Here is a 20,753-nt window from a genome sequence, read left to right as displayed (position 1 = left end):
GATGTAGTCACAAGAAAGTTCAAAAAGAGGGACAACTTCAGTTAGAAATAGATTTGAAATGTGATTGGTACCCTTCATCATCAAGAAAGCCCCAGCCTGACCAGTCATCCAGATTCATTTCCCATGGAATTTGAAACGGATTTTTACAGAATGTAAGATGAACCGTAACCCGTGAGGAGCTGAAAATTGACCAAAGATATCTTTATTGTTTTGATATTGGCATTTGGGCTTGAAATTTGATTCGAAGGTTGTCGCTTTTGGAATTGTTAAGACATGGTTTGGACATTGGTGAGTTCGTCTACAATAAACCACACAAACAGTAGGTCTGACTGGCCAGGCTTCACAGAAACAACTACTTTCCCAACAGTTTCCTAAACAACTTGATCTTTTTTCCCCCCCTAAACCCTTTTGAGTCCACCAGACGAACAGACAGACAGAAAGACAAAGCTAGCTCCGAAAGCGAGGACAGAGGAGGGCTTTTCTCACGGAGAGCGCCCTCTAGCAGTTAGGTTGGTGGGTCTACATCATGGTCTCGACGATGGTGTGGCTGGGGGCCTTGAGCAGCAACTCCTTGTTCATGTTGGGGTCCAGGGGGTAACTGAGCTCCTTCAGGCCGCGGTGACCTGCGGGGCGAGAACTGGCCCCTCCGCGCACCGGGGCCGCCACCGCCTTGATCCTCTGCAAGGAGACAGAGGACAAAGCAGAAGATTGGAAAAAAAGTTGCGGGACATATGCTTGCTTTTTTAATTACAATCCATGACGCAAATGATGATATATTGTATTAATTTAAAATTCTAATAGTGAAAACCAGAATTACTTTAATAGGTTGTGTTTACGTTCTAGAATTCAATACTGTCGAGATTCACAGTGGTTATTTTATTTTAATTTTTTCTTTCTATTCCTTATTAAGAATATGAGGTATTGTATTTAAGAGTTTTGTTTATAAGAGTTTTTCTATTAAGAGTGTTTTTTTAAAGCTTCCTATAAGTTATCTGTTCTCCTACTTCTGTATCTACTTGCGTTGCAACACCGAAATTTCCCCATTGTGTGGACAAATAAAGGCATATCTTATTAAACTGACAATAAAAAAACACAAATTTGTCATATTAATCTTGCGTCTTGAAGCCCTTTCAACAGACAAAAATCCCGTCGTTGGAGTTGCACCACTTCCTGAAGCTATTCTCTTCTCAGTTCATTTACGCTGACTGAGAAGACGCTGAACTTTGTGCTAGTGTTTGTTTCATGAGGACGGGTCCAGTAATTACAGAGAGATGAACCATAAACCGGGTCAACGATCTGCAATCTGACAGTTCAAGCAAATTCTACTTGAGAAGGCAGACCTGTCTCCAGCTCAGTTTGAAATGTACGCAACTTATAGACAGTGGTTTCCATTGAGGTTTGGTTCAAAATGGCAGATGGCTGCGTGCCCCTTTTAGAATTAAAATAATGTCCACGTACAGAAAACACATTACTTTCTAAACTAAAAGCTAAACATTAAGCAATCATTCGGATTTATGGACTTTGACGTCACAATCCAGGGAAAATTGAAACGGAGTGAAGTAAAACCACCTCGTAAACAGAAATAAAGAAACAAGAGCGAATGAAGCTAAATAAAACTCCAGCTATGTTTTTTTAATTTAAGAAAGCCACTCAATTTCTTAGATGATAAAAAAAACATCCCAACGTTTCTGTTAATCCTAGTGGCGAAATCTGATAACAAATAAGTAAATATAAGTTTTATTTATAGCGAGTTACAAAGGTCGATAAAAACCTCGATGAGCGGCCCGTCAGAGCGGATGATCTTGATGACCACCACCATGGGGATGCAGATCATGGAGGACAGAGCCAGAGTCCAGCCCAGACCAACGGCCCAGTCCGGGTACTTGTAGACCTTGTTGTACGTCAATGGCTTGTATTTGACCAAGGAGAAAATGAAGCAGCCCTGCACACAGCATGGCAACGCATGATTATTGTATGAAGGAAGTAGCAGTCAATAAAGAAGAAGTAATCGTGTGGCTGGAGTAAATCTGACCCCAATATTAACGGCACGTACCGCACACAGTAGAGGAGTGAAGACGCTCCAGCTCCATTTCATCCAAGCGTTTGGTCTGTAGCCAATCATGTCCTCAACGGCATCATAGAAATTATCCACGCCTGAAATAAACAACACTTGGTCAAACTACTGAAAAATGTCAACTTAAATAGCACAACTAGAAATAAGAAGAAATGTAAGATATTCTTTGATTTAATATTAGAGTTGCTCCATTCACTGTTGACTTTGGGTCAAAACGTTTTTTAAAATAGAGATTTGGTCGAACTTCATATTATAGAAGGCTTTTGAGTTCATAGGATTACCAGAGCTATCACTTAACCACGTGGGTTGAATACTTATGCAGTTCATGTCATGCTGTGGTGCACATCTGGCACAGCCAAACGGAGTGGATACAAGAGCAGGCTTTCATGCTCTGCAGTTTGGACAGTGGACAGAGCAGCGAGGACGACTACAGTGTTTGTGAGGTGCTACTTTCAAATGCCACTTTGACAAAACCATGATGTGCTTTGCATTTTCAGTTTCCATAAGCAGCCATTTAGTAACAGTACAGCTTCAAAGAGCACATTTTCTCTGCAAAATAAGACAAAACAGCTTTCAAAGGCCCATTGTACTTTTTACATTTAAGGCACGTATGAAATGATCTCTTTTTACAGAGTAAATCACCAGTGCGTGCGTACGAGTAAACGAGGGACACCTGCATTCTGTGGATACAATGGGAAACCATATGGCTCAGTCTGAGCACGTCATACGGCTGATACCTCTATTATGTTTTTAACTAGAAGACTAGCGGGTGACCTCGTAGTTCTGTGCGTGTTTAGACATCAGAGTGCGTTTTAACCAGGAGGAGTTGAAATTACACTACTGCAATAACTTATAGATCAATCTTAACCAAAGCAAGGCATATGTGAGAGCCTTGTAAAGTGTGATCAGTGCGTTGGCTCGGCCCATTTTGCCATCACAGCAAAAATTGCGTGATCGCCCTGATAATATCACTCATTTCTCCATAAAGCGCTCTCTATAACTACTGCATAATGGCTGTTTGTTTCTAAACTGGAGATAGTCTGTTATGTCAATTATAAATGACCTCGTACTCTGATAAGTAGATTATAAATGGACTCAGCTGTCTGTGCAATGCGTTTAATTCTAAACATAGGCAGAGCAATGCATTAGAGTCTACTAGCTTAAGCAGGAAGTTCTCATGATGACAATACAATCTCCTATTCACCTACAGTGTCTCATCTTATATAAATAAAATCAATGCAAATAAAAATGCCTTAAAACTTACCATAAACCCAGGCAACAGCAACGCATTCAAAGAATGCCACCCACAGAAGGCACACACCGCTGGCTGCATAGTAGTCGAACAGCTGGAACACGTACATGCCACCCTAACGGAACAAGAGACGCACACACACATTAGCGTTCTGTACTTTGAACATTTTAGAGCTATACGGCTCGAGGCGGAATGTAGAAGGGCCCAAACTAATGAGGAACGTCTTATGATATGTTCTGGAAGCAGGCACACAGTATCAAATTATATAATATACGCATCAGAGGAAGGATGGGAGGTTGGTTTAAAACGTTTGAACAGACAGGTACAGAAGCTATTTCGGGACTGGTGGTGGAAAAGGTCGTATCAGTCCAGTTCTTTTTTTTCTCTAATGAATAATAATGTGTTAACAGAGTAGAGGAATCTTTTGGAGTTGACCTACTGTATGCAAACAAGGGTGTTGTTTGGAAGAGGGGGCGAAATGTAGACTATATTGCAAAGAAAATCCAAGAAGCCATGCTTAAAACTGACCATAGTCTCTAAGTTCAAGCAAGGTATCACTATTATACGTTGTTGGAGGGGTAAAGAGTGGGGGGGGGGGGGGATATAGAGGTGCCTTGAAGTCTGTATAGCCCTGATAAGGTCCGTTTTGGACTATCGTTTGGTGTATCAGTCTGCGTCAGAAAACAATCTGAAAAACCTTGATGTAATCCGATACCAAGCCGTTAAAATTGCGTTGTGGAGCGACAAAGTCAACCCCGGAGTCTGTTTCGACTGATGGGGAAACGGGTGGCTCTAACCCACTGGGCAAACCTGAAGGGTAATTGAAGTAGTCATTGAAGTAGTGAAAGGAGTGAGTAGTGTGAAGTAGTGCTGCACCCATGTCAAGAGAGAGAGGGAGAAGTATGAGAGTTTTTTAATGGGTCCATAGTAGATCCGTGTCAGAACGGAGAATTGTCTTTAAGTCCCACAATAACACCCTGGGTCACGGGACAAGTACGAGTTGATACTTATTTGCTAGAAGGACGCAGCTGAATAGTGTTACAAGGTACATAGATGATCAAATTCAAGGGTCCTCTAGAATGGGGAATAAGGTCGGGGGAGCTTAGTTACGTTGTCCCAGTCTGATCAACCTCAAGAAGGTTGTACTTGTTCTCCAGTAGCGCTGTTACCGGTTCAAAGTTAAAGGACAATCAAAGTCAAGACGACATGATTGAAATTCTACAGACGCCGTTCGGAATTAAACGGGCAGGAATGAAAGTCAGACTAATTTGGGTCTCAGCTCGCGGTGGTATTGAGGGTAATGAAGTGGCTGACAGATATGCAGAGTGAGCGTGCCTGTGCCGTACGGTCGAGGTTAAAGCTTTGGTCATACGGGTTTAAACGGTCCGTTACATAGAGTAGGCGAGAATCCGACAGGGATTTGTGAGTGTAGCCGAGCGGAAGGGTCGGATCATGTTTTAATCAGTTGCCGTAGATACGAGTCGGAAAGAACGGTACAGTTTGAAACTCAAGAATTTCTTCGGGTTTGTTTGCAAAACTGGATTATTTCAACGAATTTGAGTAGGTAGGACCATCTGGTTCACACTTTTCAGAAGGAGGTGGTAATGCACGGCTTTAACTTCAACCACAGCCTATAAACCCACAAGAAGGAGAGGAACAGTTCAGAGACATGACCTTTGTACTAATGAAACTTCACTATCCATCTTGTATCAACCTTTTTCAGTCGTGACCCCCGAACACAAAAAAAACAGGCTTCAGTTGGATTGAAATATGTCTTAAGTTTGATTTGATGAATATGGCTTAGTTAATTCATTTGGATGGCCAAAAATAACAATCTACTTTTACTCTTGCGTTTGAAGGGTATAAAATACAAAAATTCCGCATCATCATCTGGGGACCCCCTGAAATCATTCTGCGACCCCCAGGTCTACTACTGTTGTATGTTGCACTGAATCATCAAAGCAAGTTCCAGAAGGTTGTTCACTGAAAATGGCAATAGCCCTTTTCTGATTTAGGTTTATTGGATAATTATAGTTCTTATAGTGTCATCAGAAATGTTACAAAATGTTTCGTAACATTATAGTTTCTGACTACACAGTATTTAGTTGTATTCAAATCATTTTTGTTAGGCTTGGATTTGTTTTAAAACACACATATCAGCCCCCAAATTGAATAACCTCGGGCTTACAAGATTGCTAATCTGGCCCTGATTCTGTATCTGTTTTGGAGCAAATTAATTTGACTTTATTACATGAAGTCCCTTTAATGAGATTTTTTTCAAAAGAACTGCATTTTATTTATATATTTTATTTAAGGTTTAATTTTTTCAGACATGGCTTCTGGATTTAGTCTTTTTAGGGTCCTGATGATACTTGTAAAGTTTTGTTGTCTACAAGTTGATTTGTAAAAATGTGGAGGAGTTTTCAGTGACTTCTGTGTCTTGTCAAATAGAAACAACAGGTTAGTTCAATCTGAGAATGTTTCTGCTTTTAGACCAAACATGTCAAACTCTGGGCCTGGATGATGAGAAAAGCCAAAGGCCCTGCTGACTTAATACAGCCGAGGGAAGTTCTCACGACAGCTCCAAAATAGTCCTGTCCCCATGGAGACCAAACAGCCTAAAGATGGTTGTTTTTCCCAAATGTTGAACTCAAGACCACTAGTTCTGCATATTCTTTTAAATAAAGCCTAAAATTAACCCTTAGTCTAAATGCAGCTCGATTTAGAGCTTGCACTTGCACACAGTATGTTACACTTAAAGGCGTAATGGAAGATTTTTTGGCCCAAATCTGAGTCTTATTCCGTCGTGGTGTGGACTGCCGATTAGTCCTGCCACGTATCAATCATAAAACGTACCTACTGCTCACCTGCAGCCGCGTGCGGGCTCGTCCCCAGGAGAGCAGCATGTTTCCATGTCTAAGCGCATTGATCTATCATAATATAGTTCCCTCAGTGTACAGGACAAAATTAAGACAGAAAAAGACAGTTCGAGCTGACTCAGAAGAGACGGAAATCTACGGGAGACGAGAGATGCGATGCGATCCGTCGCGCTAATAAACAAACGCACGTGTGGCTGTTGTGTGCTTCTGCACGGGGGAGTGCGCATGCGCACTTCTGCTTGAGTTCTCAAATCTGCGAAAAATCGTCCATTACGCCTTTAATATGTTTGCACTGGTCATCTCAGCTCCTTACTTAAATCGTTTTACAATAAAACACTGTATAATAGAAAAAGTAATGATAAAATGTCATAATAATTCTACAGTTATGAAGAAAACAATCTTCTGTGTCTTTAGAGATAACGTAGGTGTGGAATATTTGGCATGTGTTCAACTATGAGAATACATGAGTCACTGGGGTTGCCACGGTGATGCTGTTACTATGAAGCAGTTGCTGCGTAGTTACCTTGGTGACCATGGTGAGTCCGAGCAGGTAACTCATGCAGCAGAGTATAGCGATGAAGACCTCTCTGCGATAACCCTTCCTTAGGAAGGACGGATACAGATCGACCAGTGAAGTGATCTGCCCTTCCACCTCCACAAACTGGAACAAAACAAGTTATAGCGTACTTTAATACTTGAAATATAGATTAACTTCAAGATAAATACTTTTCCACCTCTGAAAAAACAATATACACATCACTGTGAAAATGATTGTTAATTTGAAACACATTCTTAACATGATATTTTCCTTTACTTAATGACAACGTGTAACTTTCTGGAAGTGCATGATTCCATGGAAATTGAAAAGTAAAACCACATTTCGGAACAGTCTTTTTGGAGCTGGATAGGTTTTATGCCATACTGTGGAATATTATACACAAAGGACCAACGTCTCCAAAGATACGAGCAGGAGGAGAGTCAGGTTTGTAGAGATGCAAGCCCACTGGGAAAGGTCTTTATAGATGATATACTTATATATTTTAACCATGAAAAACCAGGGCTGTTTTTTTGACACTGAACCACAACAGTTTGACCATTTAATTTGAGTTTTATTTCATCATGCTCCACATTTCCTGCATATACTGGTGAACTAATGAGTATTAGTACAAAAGTTCCTATGTTTGTGAGTTTTCTTCATTGGCAATGGTAATAAACCTTTTCTGAATCTTTGAATTCTCTGATCAATTACAATGCAATTTAATGTTGTATTTTATGATATAGAACACTGTCACATTTTAGAGCCTCTTTGTTTAGCGCGTTGTAAGCTAGCACCATAACTGGTAGTCTATGTCGATGTGACATGTTATAGCCATAGATACAGACAGAAATACTTCAGTATCCAGGCCAAGTAACAGCTGTGAACCCCTTCAGGATCACTTATGTAACAGCTGCTACGTGTTGTTGGCCATTTGTAGAAACTGTATTCGAGGAAGTGCTTTAGAACGGCATTATCAATGTTTAGCCGGCCCAGGCCTAAAAGGTGTATAAGTATTTGCACCCTCCTTTGAGCGTGTAAAATGATGTCTTTGCACCCCTTTGAAACTCGGATGCATGTCAGTTTGGTCTGGACCCGTGCCTGATGTTTAGTCTGAAATGCGATGTCCTTCTGTCGGCTTTCCAGGGATCAAATATTCACAGGTCTAAGGTTATGACTGCTTTTCTAGTACTTTAACTACACTACAGAGTTTGGCAACATCTGCTAAAGGACATGCATCCTTACTGCGCGCCGTGGCTTGCCTCTCCACAGACCTAACTTGGTGGTGTTTTGTATCCATGGAGAAGCTTTGACCGGCAGGTGTCAAATTCTCAGTTTGTGAATGTTGTTCTCCTTTTCTGATTCTTCTTCTTCTTTGGGGTTTTATGGTGGTTGGTATCCAAGTGTTACAGTCATGGATCTATTATATTATCTGGATAGGGTACGCCCCCTCTGCCTCTGGCTCCAAATTGAGAAGTGGCCACTTCGCAGAATGCAGCCTTCTGGTCGGACCATTTCAGGAGTTCGGCCTCTAAAATTACCAAACATGCTAAATTGTTTTTAGTCTAAAAATAAAATAGAAAGAATTTCACTCTTCAACTGTTTCTAAAATACTTTAAAAATACATTTTTAACCTCCCGGTGAACGGTGTACGCGCACCGAGCGCGCACGTAACCCTCATGAACGAGCCTCAGAAGAACATGTGACGGAAACTAAACACAAACAGAAGAAAGAGACGAGACCACAATACACGTAAGTTGTGTTTGTATGTCATTCCTCACGTTTCACACATCGTTCCATGTGAAGTGTAAATCAACGATTACACAGTTAACACAAGTTAACACGAGCTAACACGAGTTAACACGAGCTAACGTAAGCTAAAGTTTAGCTACACAAAGATGCAACAACACGTCATGATGGCTCGTGCTTCTGCAATTAAATAACTAATTATTTCTCTTACTAAATGTTTTAAGAGACAAAAGGTTAAGCACAGATCAAGGAAAACTAGAGAAAGAAGGGAAATAAAGTGATGTTTGTATTATGTGCTATAAAAAACAACCAATAATTCAAATATAACCTGCTGAAATGGGTCATATCTTACATATCAATGTAAACGTATGTAAAAGTGACAGTGTTGTACTCACAGGGCTGAGACGACATTTGAGGTTTTATCACCCATTTAATAATGACGTGTGCTGTGTTTAAACAAAGCACACGCTTGTTTTCTATAGGAATGTCATGGATTTACTTCCATGGAATATGTAGAGATTTAGCAAACATGTCAGTTATGTTCTCACTTCTAAGGTTTAAACTTATGCATAAGGAAATGACTTTTGGTTCTAGCTTTAAAAATTAATGTGAAAAGAGGAACTTTTGTGTTACAGAGCGAAATGTAAATCTGTCAATAACATATTCCAGCTTTTCTCTGTTAAATGTGCATAATATATCAATGTTCTAATGAGTATCTTTCTCATCTTCAGTGCTGACCAGTGAGTTTAGTCTGTCTGTGCTGTCCAGAGCTCTACAGGTCACTGCAGGTCACTACAGGTCACTACAGGTCACTACAGGTCACTACAGGTCACTGCAGACACAGAGTGATCTCAAGTAAACTCCTGACGACTCCAAAGCAAAAGGTATTTTAATAATAACTTGTGCCTCGACTTAAATTAAACAGTGTAGAATCAGTACTTTGAATTTATAAAATGTCTGTTTTGTTATGACCAAAAAAACTAAAAGAGACAATGTGACACTCCTGTGTCACATGTGTCTGTAAAGCAGCTTCAGGACAAACATGTGAAGTGTGTGTTCTATGACTTGTATAATCTAAAGCTGTGACATGTTCTGTTTGTCCCTCAGTCAAACGATGGAGCTGAACGGAGGAGTTTACTGAAGTCCTTTTCACCAGAAGACTGCGTAGCCATGGAAACAAAGTCTTGTTAAATACTGAGATATTCAGTATTTAACGCAATAATGTCACATTCATGTGCATATAACTGATGTAAAAAGAGTGTTTATTTTACCATTATTATTAGTATTATTTTGTCTTACGCTGTTTTTATTTTATCTTTATTTTCCCCCTCCATTCCTTATTAAGGTATGAGAGGTTCTGTCTATAGGAGTTTTTGTTTATAAGAGTTCTTCTATTAAGATCAATCTATTAAGAGTGTTTTTTAAACTTCCTATAAGTTATCTGTCCTTTTCCTCTGTATCTACTGTGTTGCAACAACGAAATTTCCTCATGTGTGGACAATAAAGGGATATCTTATCTTATTCAGTATGTTCTATTTGACTTATACAGGTTGTTTTATCATTGTTAATTTTTTTTATGTTGCACTGAATCACCAAAGCAAGTTCCACTGTTTGTGAATTCTGTTCTTTGACAATGGCAATACATTTTCTGATTCTATTAATGATGATAATAATAATGAACAGTACACAGACTCAAACTCCTTAATAAGGGACTCCCACATTGTAGCTTTAAAACTCATTGTAGCTTTAAACTCAACTAAAACTGGCTAAAATCAATTTATCATTTGTAGTTATAATCAGATTTGCATTTATTGAACAAGTTCATTCATGTTCATTATTCTTATTAAATACATTAATAAACAAATGTGTTTTGTATTTATTAAAGATTGACATGATACAAAAACGACACAAAAGGAAACTGAATATAATTAAATACTGCTTAACTCAATTATGTAACAGAATCGATGATTATATTTTATATTTCTTCTCATCTGATTAAAGAAATGCATATTGGCCAAATTATATTATGTACATTAATAACTGAAAAGTTAATAACAAAATAAATACCCAAACCAAAAACTACAGAAAATGATGAGGACGTTATTAAACCTCTAAATGTAATTTATTGTCATTAAACCAGACTTTTTATCTTAACACTTCTTTATAATTCTCTTAAATATCAGAGCTTTACAACATGATACATGTATATTTATAGATGGATATAACAATTCATCATTATACGTTACGTAAACAGACTATTTCAAGCCGAATTATTCCAAAAGTCCGTGTTGACTGTTCTGAGTCTGTCGCGCTAAGGCTCTAATCTCTAGGCTTCATTCTTAAGGCTCTAATCTCTAGGCTTCATTTTTAAGGCTCTAATCTCTAGGCTTCATTCTTAAGGCTCTAATCTCTAGGCTTCATTCTTACGGCTCTAATCTCTAGGCTTCATTCTTTAGGCTCTAATCTCTAGGCTTCATTCTTACGGCTCTAATCTCTAGGCTTCATTCTTTAGGCTCTAATCTCTAGGCTTCATTCTTAAGGCTCTAATCTCTAGGCTTCATTCTTAAGGCTCTAATCTCTAGGCTTCATTCTTAAGGCTCTAATCTCTAGGCTTCATTATTTAGGCTCTAATCTCTAGGCATCATTCTTTAGGCTTTTTTCTTTCTTCCATCCTTCCTTCTTCTTCTTCCTCTTCCTCCTCTTCTTCTTCTCTTATAGATGCAAAAACATCGGGTAAATGACCTATGTGTCATGGATGGGATGATAAACTCCATGAACTGAATGAACGGCTCTGATGTCAGTGCCAGACGCACAGCCAAATGTGCAAAGTTACATAGTGTTTCATTTTGTTTTAATGTAATAAAGTATGATCAAAACTAATGGGAATATTCCATCTAGGAATCACCCGCACAATCTAAACATGTGTACAAATGACTCCTCTTTGTAAATCTGATATAAAAGAATACACACTGCCACTCTCTGCACCCCTCTTACTCACACAGGCCGCTCGCTCAGCTAAAAACAGCAGGATTCTGGTCAAAGAGTCGTCTTTTATGTTATTTGGGAAATTAAAAAAGTATTTTTAACTCAAATGTAGTGAACACAATTATATTTCAGAATTTACTAAATATTTTTAATGTTTATAATTGTACTTTCAGGTTGGACATGAGCAGCAAATAATTCCACAATTCTTACCTAGCAACCAGACTGTACACGAGCCAAACAACAGCTATAATTTGATAAATGATGATACCATATAATACTTTTATTTCTTTGAATGATTGTTCAAACTGTCAGAAGGATGTGTCAGTTTAAGTGTTATTTGTCTCTGTGTTTTCATTGGCACGTTGCCCTTTGATGACAAGTCTAAACGTGCGTTCACACTGCAGCATCCAGTTCGCGCCCGAGGCAGGAGAGAGGGCATATTATTAAGGCAGACGTTTTGGACGTGCGAAGCATCCTGCGCACATGCGCAGTGGAGGGGATGTTGTGTTTCCCTCTGCAGCTGTGCGATGGCAGAACAAGTGGAGAAAGTGGCTTTGGTTTATTAACTTTACAAAGTCCAAGCGGAGGCGATGGGCTCCGGGGCCCGTCTGGGACCTGCAGATACTCAATATCATTATTTGCATCTTGAGGATTTTTTTTTATTGTTGCAGGGTTTGTTTTGGGTCTTCTTCGGGTCGTGTGTAGCACGTCACTGGTCATCTCTGATTGGCTGCTGCGGCGTGTCTGCCGCAGAAAAGTTTAGGTTTGTTCAACTTTTCTGCGTCGGACGTTTCGGACGCTCATGATGCGCATCCAAAGCGTCCAACGCTTAAAATGCAGGATTTGCGCCACAAAAACACCAAGACGCGCATTCACATAGACTTTGAATGTAAACTGGACGCTTTGAGGCGGCGGTGTGAACAGGGCTTAAGACGTACGACTACAGTAGGTGGCAGTAATGTAACACTTGGATACCAACCGCCATAAAACACCAAAGAAGAAGAAGAAGAATTTTAAAGTTTTATTTTTTCGAAAATTTCTTCAGAAATTTCAATTTAACAGAAGTAAAACTGTGATAAATATTTACTACAAGTTCTATTCTACCAAACTAAGTCATAATCAGAGCCTGTCATACAGACTTTAACCTGGTCTGGAGCAGGTGCTGAGTTCAGGGCCTGTTCTGCCCCAATAGAAAGTGACTTAGCTTCAAAATAACCGCCCCAAACAGGGAGGGATAACCCCGAAGTGAGCTCGCTAACCCTCTAATCCAGCTTCGTAGTAGCTTTAACACACAATCAAGCGTCGCCGTCCTCACCTGACTGTCGAGGCCAAGCAGCAGCAGCATTATAAAAAAAAGGACGGCCCACACAGTTGGGAAAGGCATCATGGTGACTGCCTTGGGGTACGCTATGAACGCCAGCCCGGGACCTGCGGCGGGGGACGGGGGAGAGGGAGGGGACAGACAAAAACAAACAGAGACCACGTTAGCGTCACGTGAAGGCCTCATCTGGTCTGCAGCCACCGCCGGAGCCGCCAAACCCGACCGGCAGACAGGCAGACCAGACCGGAGCAAGTCACTCAACTCACTGACAACGCGCTAACTGTTTAGGCTACAGGGTTAGGGTAGAGCGTGTCCAATTATACTTACCCATTTTGCCCGATAATAATGCCATATATTAACAAGTTACATGTTAAAATATCTTTATAGTATTCTAACGGTATCTCTAAAGTTGGCTACTCAATGTTTTCAGAGAATGTTTAGCTGTGGAAGTAAGTACAAGTAAGTACAATGCACATTGCGGTACATGGTTAAATAAGGTACTTCAGCAATAAACAAATAAACAATATAACAGCCCAATACAGTAATTTGGCAATAGTTCAGAGATTAAGATTATAATATAAAAGAGCTAAAACTTCAAACGCAGAATAGCTATGGATAAACAATTTTCCCAATTGCAACTCCACTAATATTATGTTATAAAAAAGGTCTGTCTCGCTCTCTTTTTTCTTTTTTGAAATGACAGTCTTAACAGCATTATGATGCGCGTGATTCATGTTTCCCATTGTTTGGAAAAAGTAAATCAAGTTAATCACATTTCAAAGTCAAAGTAAGTCACCACCTAAAGACTTCACTCCTACATTTTGCATCGTCCCAGTGTGGTGTAGGAGGAATGCAAAATGCTGTTGGTAAAACAGCAGCCGGAACAACTTGGGTCAAATGACATACGCCTTATTCATATTTTTATTTGATTTTGTACGTTTTCAGTCAGAGGCGTAGTTTAACGTAGAAGTGAACCAAAGACGTGATGGAACAAGAAGCTGAAACAGCAGACAGTAGTGTTGTAGTTCACTTTTAGAGGCATCCATCCAACCAAACACCGCTGACTCACAGCACACTCTGACAGGGCTGTGCAAGCAACACCAGCGCTCTTTACACTTGACATGGTTTATGGTTATTCACATACAAAGCCAATCCGTCATTATTTCATACTAAATTAACTGACTTAATAATACCTAAATTACTTTAAGGCCCAATCTATTTTACATATCTAAATACTATGATTGGCTTGACTAATGGGGACAGCTTTTGTGATCAATGCTATGACTACAATGTATGCTGTTCATTGTTGTCTTTGTACCTGAAAAAGTAATACAAACTTTACAGCATTACAGTTTACAAGCTTCAAAGAGAAGAGTACAGTCTGAGGAACGATGTGCTGTTGATATGTAATATCTGATCTTCTGATATCTGACAGCTATTGTGACTGCGGCCCTGAAATAAAACTAAATACTGCATCATTAAATGTATCATGAACTAAGGTTTTGTACTTCACTCATAGACCTACAGTAAGTTACTAGCCTTTATGCTGAATAGCCTTCATTTTAATCCTAAACTAGTATATGGACACTAGTCTGACTTAACATACTTTGTCCTTTGGGTAAAATCTACACATGAACTGCTTTTGCAGAGGATGTGAATTACTGGATTAATATCCCACTATGGCTGATACATGATGTAACGTATCTATAACTATATGTAGTCTTGTTCAGTAATCTTCACCTAAACTGTATAAACATTTCCAAAGGGCTACAAATGTAAGGTGCAGTGGTATTATAGTACAAAAAACAATTACAATTGTCATTTTATAATCACAAAGCAAAGCATGGATTGTACTTTTAATCGAGGAACCACAGCAATGGTAACACCAGTCCAAACCAAGCTTTAGGAGGCATCTGGCACAAGATGCACTTCACCTACTCCACTCAAGATTAGCCTACATGCTATGCTAACGCCAACAAACAGCTTGCTTCTTCTAAATCACTGTCAGTGGGCAAACGGCTATGCACCAGAAAGAAAAACATTCTCTCTCTGGGAAACTTGCTTTTCCAACTTGTAGTCTCTTGCTGCTGAATTATCGTAGCTAACATGCGCTCTTAAACTCAAGGAGGTGTTTGATTGCGGAAAACTTCCATATTCCGATGCCGTCGTTTTTAAATAGAATCCATTCTTTTCCAATGACCAAATGGTTTGTGTTTTGTCTTTTCGTTGCTGTTTTCTTTAACGTGGTATTCACTTGTTATTTCATTAGTTGAACCAGGAAGCAGCGCCCACCATCACTGCCGCCTTTTACAGACCCGCGTACCTGACTCTGCCACATCAGCAATGTCCACCCCTTGCTCTTGTGCCATGAAGCCCAGGACGGAAAATATTGCGAATCCAGACACAAAACTGGTACCACTGTTGAGGGCTCCCAGCAGCAAACAGTCCCTAAGTCACACATATGTCATGGAGGAGGATTTGTTAATGAACACAACAGTCACCCCCCTCACGCTAATGCTAAAAGCTAACAGCCCGCTAAAAAAGCCCCCGCCCGAGCGCCGCCTCACCTGTAGCAGTTGTATTTGTACTTGTTGTAGCTCCCCAGAGAGGTCATGGCACCCAAGCAAATGGCGTAGGAGAAGAAAATCTGGGTGCCTGCGTCAATCCATACCTGTTCGGGGTAAGGGGAGAGAACGGGAACAAAAAGGCTGAGGCCTGCTGGTGTTGGGACCAAAGAAACCAGTGCAAAATACAAAAGCAACAACAGGCTACTAGACTATTAAACTAGCAACCAATGCTTTAGAAGCGTGTATCTATTACAATATCTGGATAGGGTATTACTATCTTAAACCTGGTGTGAGCCGGACTAGTGGCCAGTCTATTGGTACTGCAGCGAAAAACAGGGATCTACAGCTTCACACGGCTCTTTTTTCAGGTCATGAACTTTTTCCTTCAGTTTTTTAATACAGATTTTTTATATTTAGCTCTGGCTCGCTCTCCTCCGCACTAGCAGCTCTTGCTCTCCTGCGCAAGGCCAGGGCTTGTCTAGAACTGTTGGAAGCTCTTCAGGAAATTCAACATCCATAGAAAATCATCCTACAGCTTGGCCAGATAGCTCAATGAGAATGTATCCTGGTCATGATTGTTTTTTTTTTAAGGTGCTGTAACTTTTTGCAGCAATCCAAAGTTATTGCTCATTTACCCAATATATTCTGAGCATCCTAATTAATCACTGCAATGAGTGTAGAGCACTTTTCACTACTTTCAGAGCCCAAAATGGAGTTTACGTCAACACATCAGCATGCTAACAGCACATTTACGGCTTAGGTAAGAATAAAATGCTTTATAATTAGATGCAGACAGCACACAGCAGTCACATTTTCACCCCAAGCTGCTTTTACGGTCTGTACTGGGGCAAAAACAGATATAACTTTATTTCATGAAAAATAAAAACGTGCACAGCCCCCTCTACTACCTTTAATATACAGAGTCCCTCAACTGTTGTTGAGGGACTCTGTATATTTCCACTGTTCATAACAACTTTTGATGAAGCTGCGGCTGCATTTAAAGTCTAAAGTGCTTATTTAAATACATGTGGCGCACTCGCTCTCCGTGCTTGGAGTGCATAATTAGTAAGTCTGCATGGTGGCGTGTAGAATGAAAATAAATTCATGGCACCAGTCTTAACCTAGCGATCACTTTAGCTTGTTAGCATGGCAGACAGCAGAAGGAGTCTTACCTCTGGATCCATGAGGCGGTTGAGGTCCGGGTACAGGTAAAACTTGATTCCGGCGGAAGCTCCGGGCAGAGTCACTCCACGGATCAACAGCACGATTAGCATCACGAAGGGGAATGTGGCAGTGATGTAGACCACCTGAGCGCAAAGGTCCAATCGTTATTATTACAACTATCATTAAAGACAATCAGAAATTACAGTTTAAATGGTCGCATTAGCAAATCACAAAAGTGGAATTTTTTGTTCAGCTAATGTCATGTTACTTTGTCCAAGCCAATTCTACTCGGAATACTTTTACATTATAGGGTAAATACACAACATCATATTAATACTGCTGTCTTTTTGTGTTTGTTATACATTTATTTATAAGATCACTCCCACACTCAGTATAAGAGTAATGTTTTTTCTCTTTTTCCTCAATAAATCAGTGCAGTTCGAGGCCTAAATTTCATGATCAAAAACCACAATGATTTCGAGGTTATGGAGAGGCAAGGAATTATTTTACTTTATCACGTTGCAAACATTGCTCGTATTTCTTTAGCACTGAATAAAGTTTTTTCTCAAATTCCGACAGTGTTCCTGGATCCACGCTGTGAACTGGATCTTGGCTAGTTTAGTTTTTGGTTTATTTTATTTGCCATTCATAGTTTGGAAACCACATTGGACATGATGTGCCAAAAGCTCAAAGTGCACATTAAAATATTTTTTAAAAAAACACTTAAACAAACAAATGGACAAAGGTTACAACAAGAAATATGGGCTAATAATTCTGAAAAAAATAGTTAATTCTAAGCCAGCCATAGACAAAACTTGTACATCTTTCCATTTCTAAACTGTGTTATATGCTAAATATAGTAAATCAGAATTATTTTTTTATTTTATTTATTTTGTTTATTTTATTTATTTATTTTATTTATTTTATTTATTTTATTTATTTTATTTATTTTATTTATTTTATTTATTTTATTTATTTTATTTATTTTATTTATTTTTTAAAGATGCATTGATTATTTATGGATGCGTTCACATCTTGTCCTTGTTCGGTCCTGGTTTGAGCCCTGACGTCGACTTGGTTTGGTCCAGTTCTAGTTCAGGTTAAGTTCAGGTGTTTAGTCTCAGTTTAGAACTCATTTCGATGTGTGAACCCTGGCGTTTATCAGCCACAAACCACTGCATCCCCCCAAAGACCTCCCTCTCTCCAAACCCATCCCAGTATCGATCAGTGTGGCTGGATGGTTTTACCGCCGCGCAGCAGTAAAGTGTGGTCATTGCTCTGCCAACAAAGGAAGCGGACACTGACGGCCCGCGGTTTGTTTCAATCATGTTGGACTTAAGGGAAGGTGCACTTAATCGTGTCTGCAGGGAAATGTGACACTGTAGCTGGAGGATTTCACCCATTGTGCATGTTTTTGGGGTTGATTGGGGGCAAAACTCCACACAGAAACACACTGAGAGTCGAACTTAGAACCTTCTTCCTGTAGGTGCGACAAAACTGGAAAGGACTTCAAACTTAAAGGCGCAATGGACGATTTTTCGGCGATTTGAGAACGCAGGCGGAAGTGCGCATGCCACTCCCCCTTGCGGACAGATACAACACACACGTGCGTTTGTTTATTAGCGCGACGGATTGCATCGCATCTCTCTTGTCTCCCATAGATTTCCGTCCACTTCTGAGTCAGCTCGAACTGTCTTTCTCTGTCTTCATTTTTCCCCGTACACTGAGGGAACTATATTATGATAGATCCATGCGCTCAGGCACGCGGAAACGTGGGGACGAGCCACACACGGCTGCAGGTGAGCGATAGTTGCGTTTTATGATTGATACATGGCAGGACTAATCGGCAGTCCACGCCACGAGGAAATAAGATTTAGATTTGTGCCAAAAAAATCGTCCATTCAACCTTTAACCTAATTTATCTTTTAGAATATTCATCATCATGAAAACAGAATTTGATAGCGCAGTGATCTTCTTTTTTTAGGGGCAGAAATAACTTTAAAATGTCTGCCCCTAATTAACTTTTTTTACTTTTAAAGTGCCTGGTTTTTACTATCTTAAAACATGTGAAAAATAGAGATTGTTCATTTTAATCTCTTTGCAACAGTGCACATGTATCACTCACTTACACAATGCATTTCCAGCATGAGTTTAAAAGTGCTTTTCACAACTGAGCTAATAAATATACAGCCCCTTTAACACTCTTAATTTGTATTCTTACAATAACCTTCAAAAGCTTTATGTTTCCTTTTATATTCATTAACCATATGCTAACAAAGGAACAATGTGCTCCATTTTAAATGTATGGAAAGTGTTGTACAAAGGATGTTTGTTTGATTGATTGTTTGAAAAATTAATCACTTCTAATTTAAATCATGACTATTTACAATAATTACTTCAAATGTCAAAATCAACATGTAGCAAAATCAAAGTGTAGACATTCATATTTTGAGACACTTTTAAAGTCCATGTGGATTAGAAAAGAGGCTTTGAGGAGCAGAACACGATTGGTGTTGAGTGCTGCAATATTGATATTATTGCAAAAAATTAATATACTTTTTGATACAGTCATTTTTGTTACATTGAAAACAAAAATGTACACACCTAAATGTATTTCACAGACCAAACTAAGATTAAATCAAGACTAATTTGAGGAAAATAATAAATACAACGTGCCATTTTCATTTAAAAATGCAATTTCATTATAAAGTAACTTTCAATCAGATTGAGAACCTGGGTGTTATTGCAATGTTTGTTTTAGTTGTTTTTTTTACAATATCGATGATTTTGTGAGTCAGTTTTTGTGACATCAATACTTTTGCGATACATTGCAAAGTCACTCCCATTCTAGAATTTTCCCAGTTAATTGAATACTTGAAATCACAACAGCCGTACGTGAGTGTGTCAGAGTGGGTACCTTTCCGGTGGACTTGACCCCTTTCCAGATGCAGAAGAAGCAGATGACCCAGACCAGCAGCAGGCACAGGGCCAGGTCCCATTTGATCTCACCAATATCCTCAATCCCATTGGTGATTCCCAGTACATTGTGTCTGCAAAGTCACAAGGTTTTTGGTAAGAATGGTGTCGAGACGCAGCCAAACGGTCATTATCTTGGATTCCCTGATAGGCTTTATCACCTTTTTGAACCTTTTTGTAGTTACATTTGAGCTGTAGATGGTTGACAAATTTACATATTTGACTCATAGATAGTGATTGACCAGTGTTGGGAATTAATTACACACTGCAGGGAATCATCTAAAAATAAAAAAAACACACACACAACAACGATATGATCTTGAGAACAACAATTCTACTAGATTTTAGGGCTGTAGATGACTAAAAATACTGATTAGTCAACTAAAAAGTGGGCGTGGCCAAAGCTCTGAAAACAATACTGTATCTCAAAGTACAGTATCTGACTCAGACTGCACTGAAAACACTACTGCACTGGAGCTTACGTCAAAAATGTAATTATGATGTAAGCTCGTGAATTAAGAGTTAAACTGCCTTTTTAAATATAAAGTAATACCAAATGTTGAGCTAACTCACGCCATAGCTTCTTCTTTCTGCTGCTGTCTCATTTTAAGCCTTATAATCGAAATAAAAGGATTTGTCGACTAATACGCAGCCCTATCAAATATGTAAAAAAATAAATGGGAAAAGAAAGAAATAGTCTTATAACTGATGAAGAATGGGAACATGAATATACAGCTCAGTACAAGTACAAAATCACATTGGACATTCATATTTATATATATTTTTTTGTGAATTTGAAAATGAACCTTGGGGCAAATGGGACTTTATACACACTACTCTTGTTCTGTTTGTTTTTATGTATTTACGTTTAAAACAATGATTATTTATTATTTGGTGATGTTCGGAATACATTTTCTTTCCTAAAATCAAAAGAATACATTGCAGCATTTGGTTACAGCTTATACAGAAGTCTTTAGGCCTCAAACAGCACGAGTTAGTGACAAAAATAAAAAAAACACATGAAAACGGACATGAAACCGTTTTAATCTGATATTACATTCCTACGTTATAAAACAATTTAACCCTGCGTGATTGTAGTGTACGACGGAGTATCAGGTCCAACCAAAATAAAAAAAATTTGAGGCACTAAAGTCATAACATTTCATTTTATGAGGTTAAAGTCGAAGCCAGAAAAAAGTTCACAAAAAGCTCATATGAACGTGACTTTGTACGAAGTTAAGAAGGGTGAAG

The 20,753-nt window shown here is 39.1% G+C and overlaps 1 protein-coding gene across 1 annotated transcript in view; it reads right to left on the bottom strand.

Annotated features, from left to right (window-relative positions):
* Positions 1-396: 396 nt before the first annotated feature.
* Positions 397-20,753, bottom strand: part of LOC140365351 (sodium- and chloride-dependent taurine transporter-like) — a 42,498-nt gene continuing 22,141 nt past the window's right edge. The window contains exons 6-15 of the mRNA XM_072451735.1: positions 19,444-19,576; positions 16,535-16,669; positions 15,363-15,466; positions 15,119-15,243; positions 12,790-12,902; positions 6,729-6,866; positions 3,339-3,441; positions 2,054-2,154; positions 1,772-1,942; positions 397-678 (exon numbers count right to left, since the gene is read on the bottom strand). Coding sequence (XP_072307836.1) covers positions 520-678; positions 1,772-1,942; positions 2,054-2,154; positions 3,339-3,441; positions 6,729-6,866; positions 12,790-12,902; positions 15,119-15,243; positions 15,363-15,466; positions 16,535-16,669; positions 19,444-19,576 — 1,282 coding nt within the window. The 3' untranslated portion in view covers positions 397-519. The remainder of the gene's footprint in view (positions 679-1,771; positions 1,943-2,053; positions 2,155-3,338; positions 3,442-6,728; positions 6,867-12,789; positions 12,903-15,118; positions 15,244-15,362; positions 15,467-16,534; positions 16,670-19,443; positions 19,577-20,753) is intronic.

Source organism: Eucyclogobius newberryi, unplaced genomic scaffold, assembly GCF_026437365.1.
Source record: "Eucyclogobius newberryi isolate DKJ021-1_F unplaced genomic scaffold, fEucNew1.0.hap1 SCAF_19, whole genome shotgun sequence".
Classification (NCBI taxonomy): Eukaryota; Metazoa; Chordata; class Actinopteri; order Gobiiformes; family Gobiidae; genus Eucyclogobius; species Eucyclogobius newberryi.
Note: the sequence above shows the minus strand (reverse complement) of the source record. Positions and strands in the feature narration are given on the sequence as shown.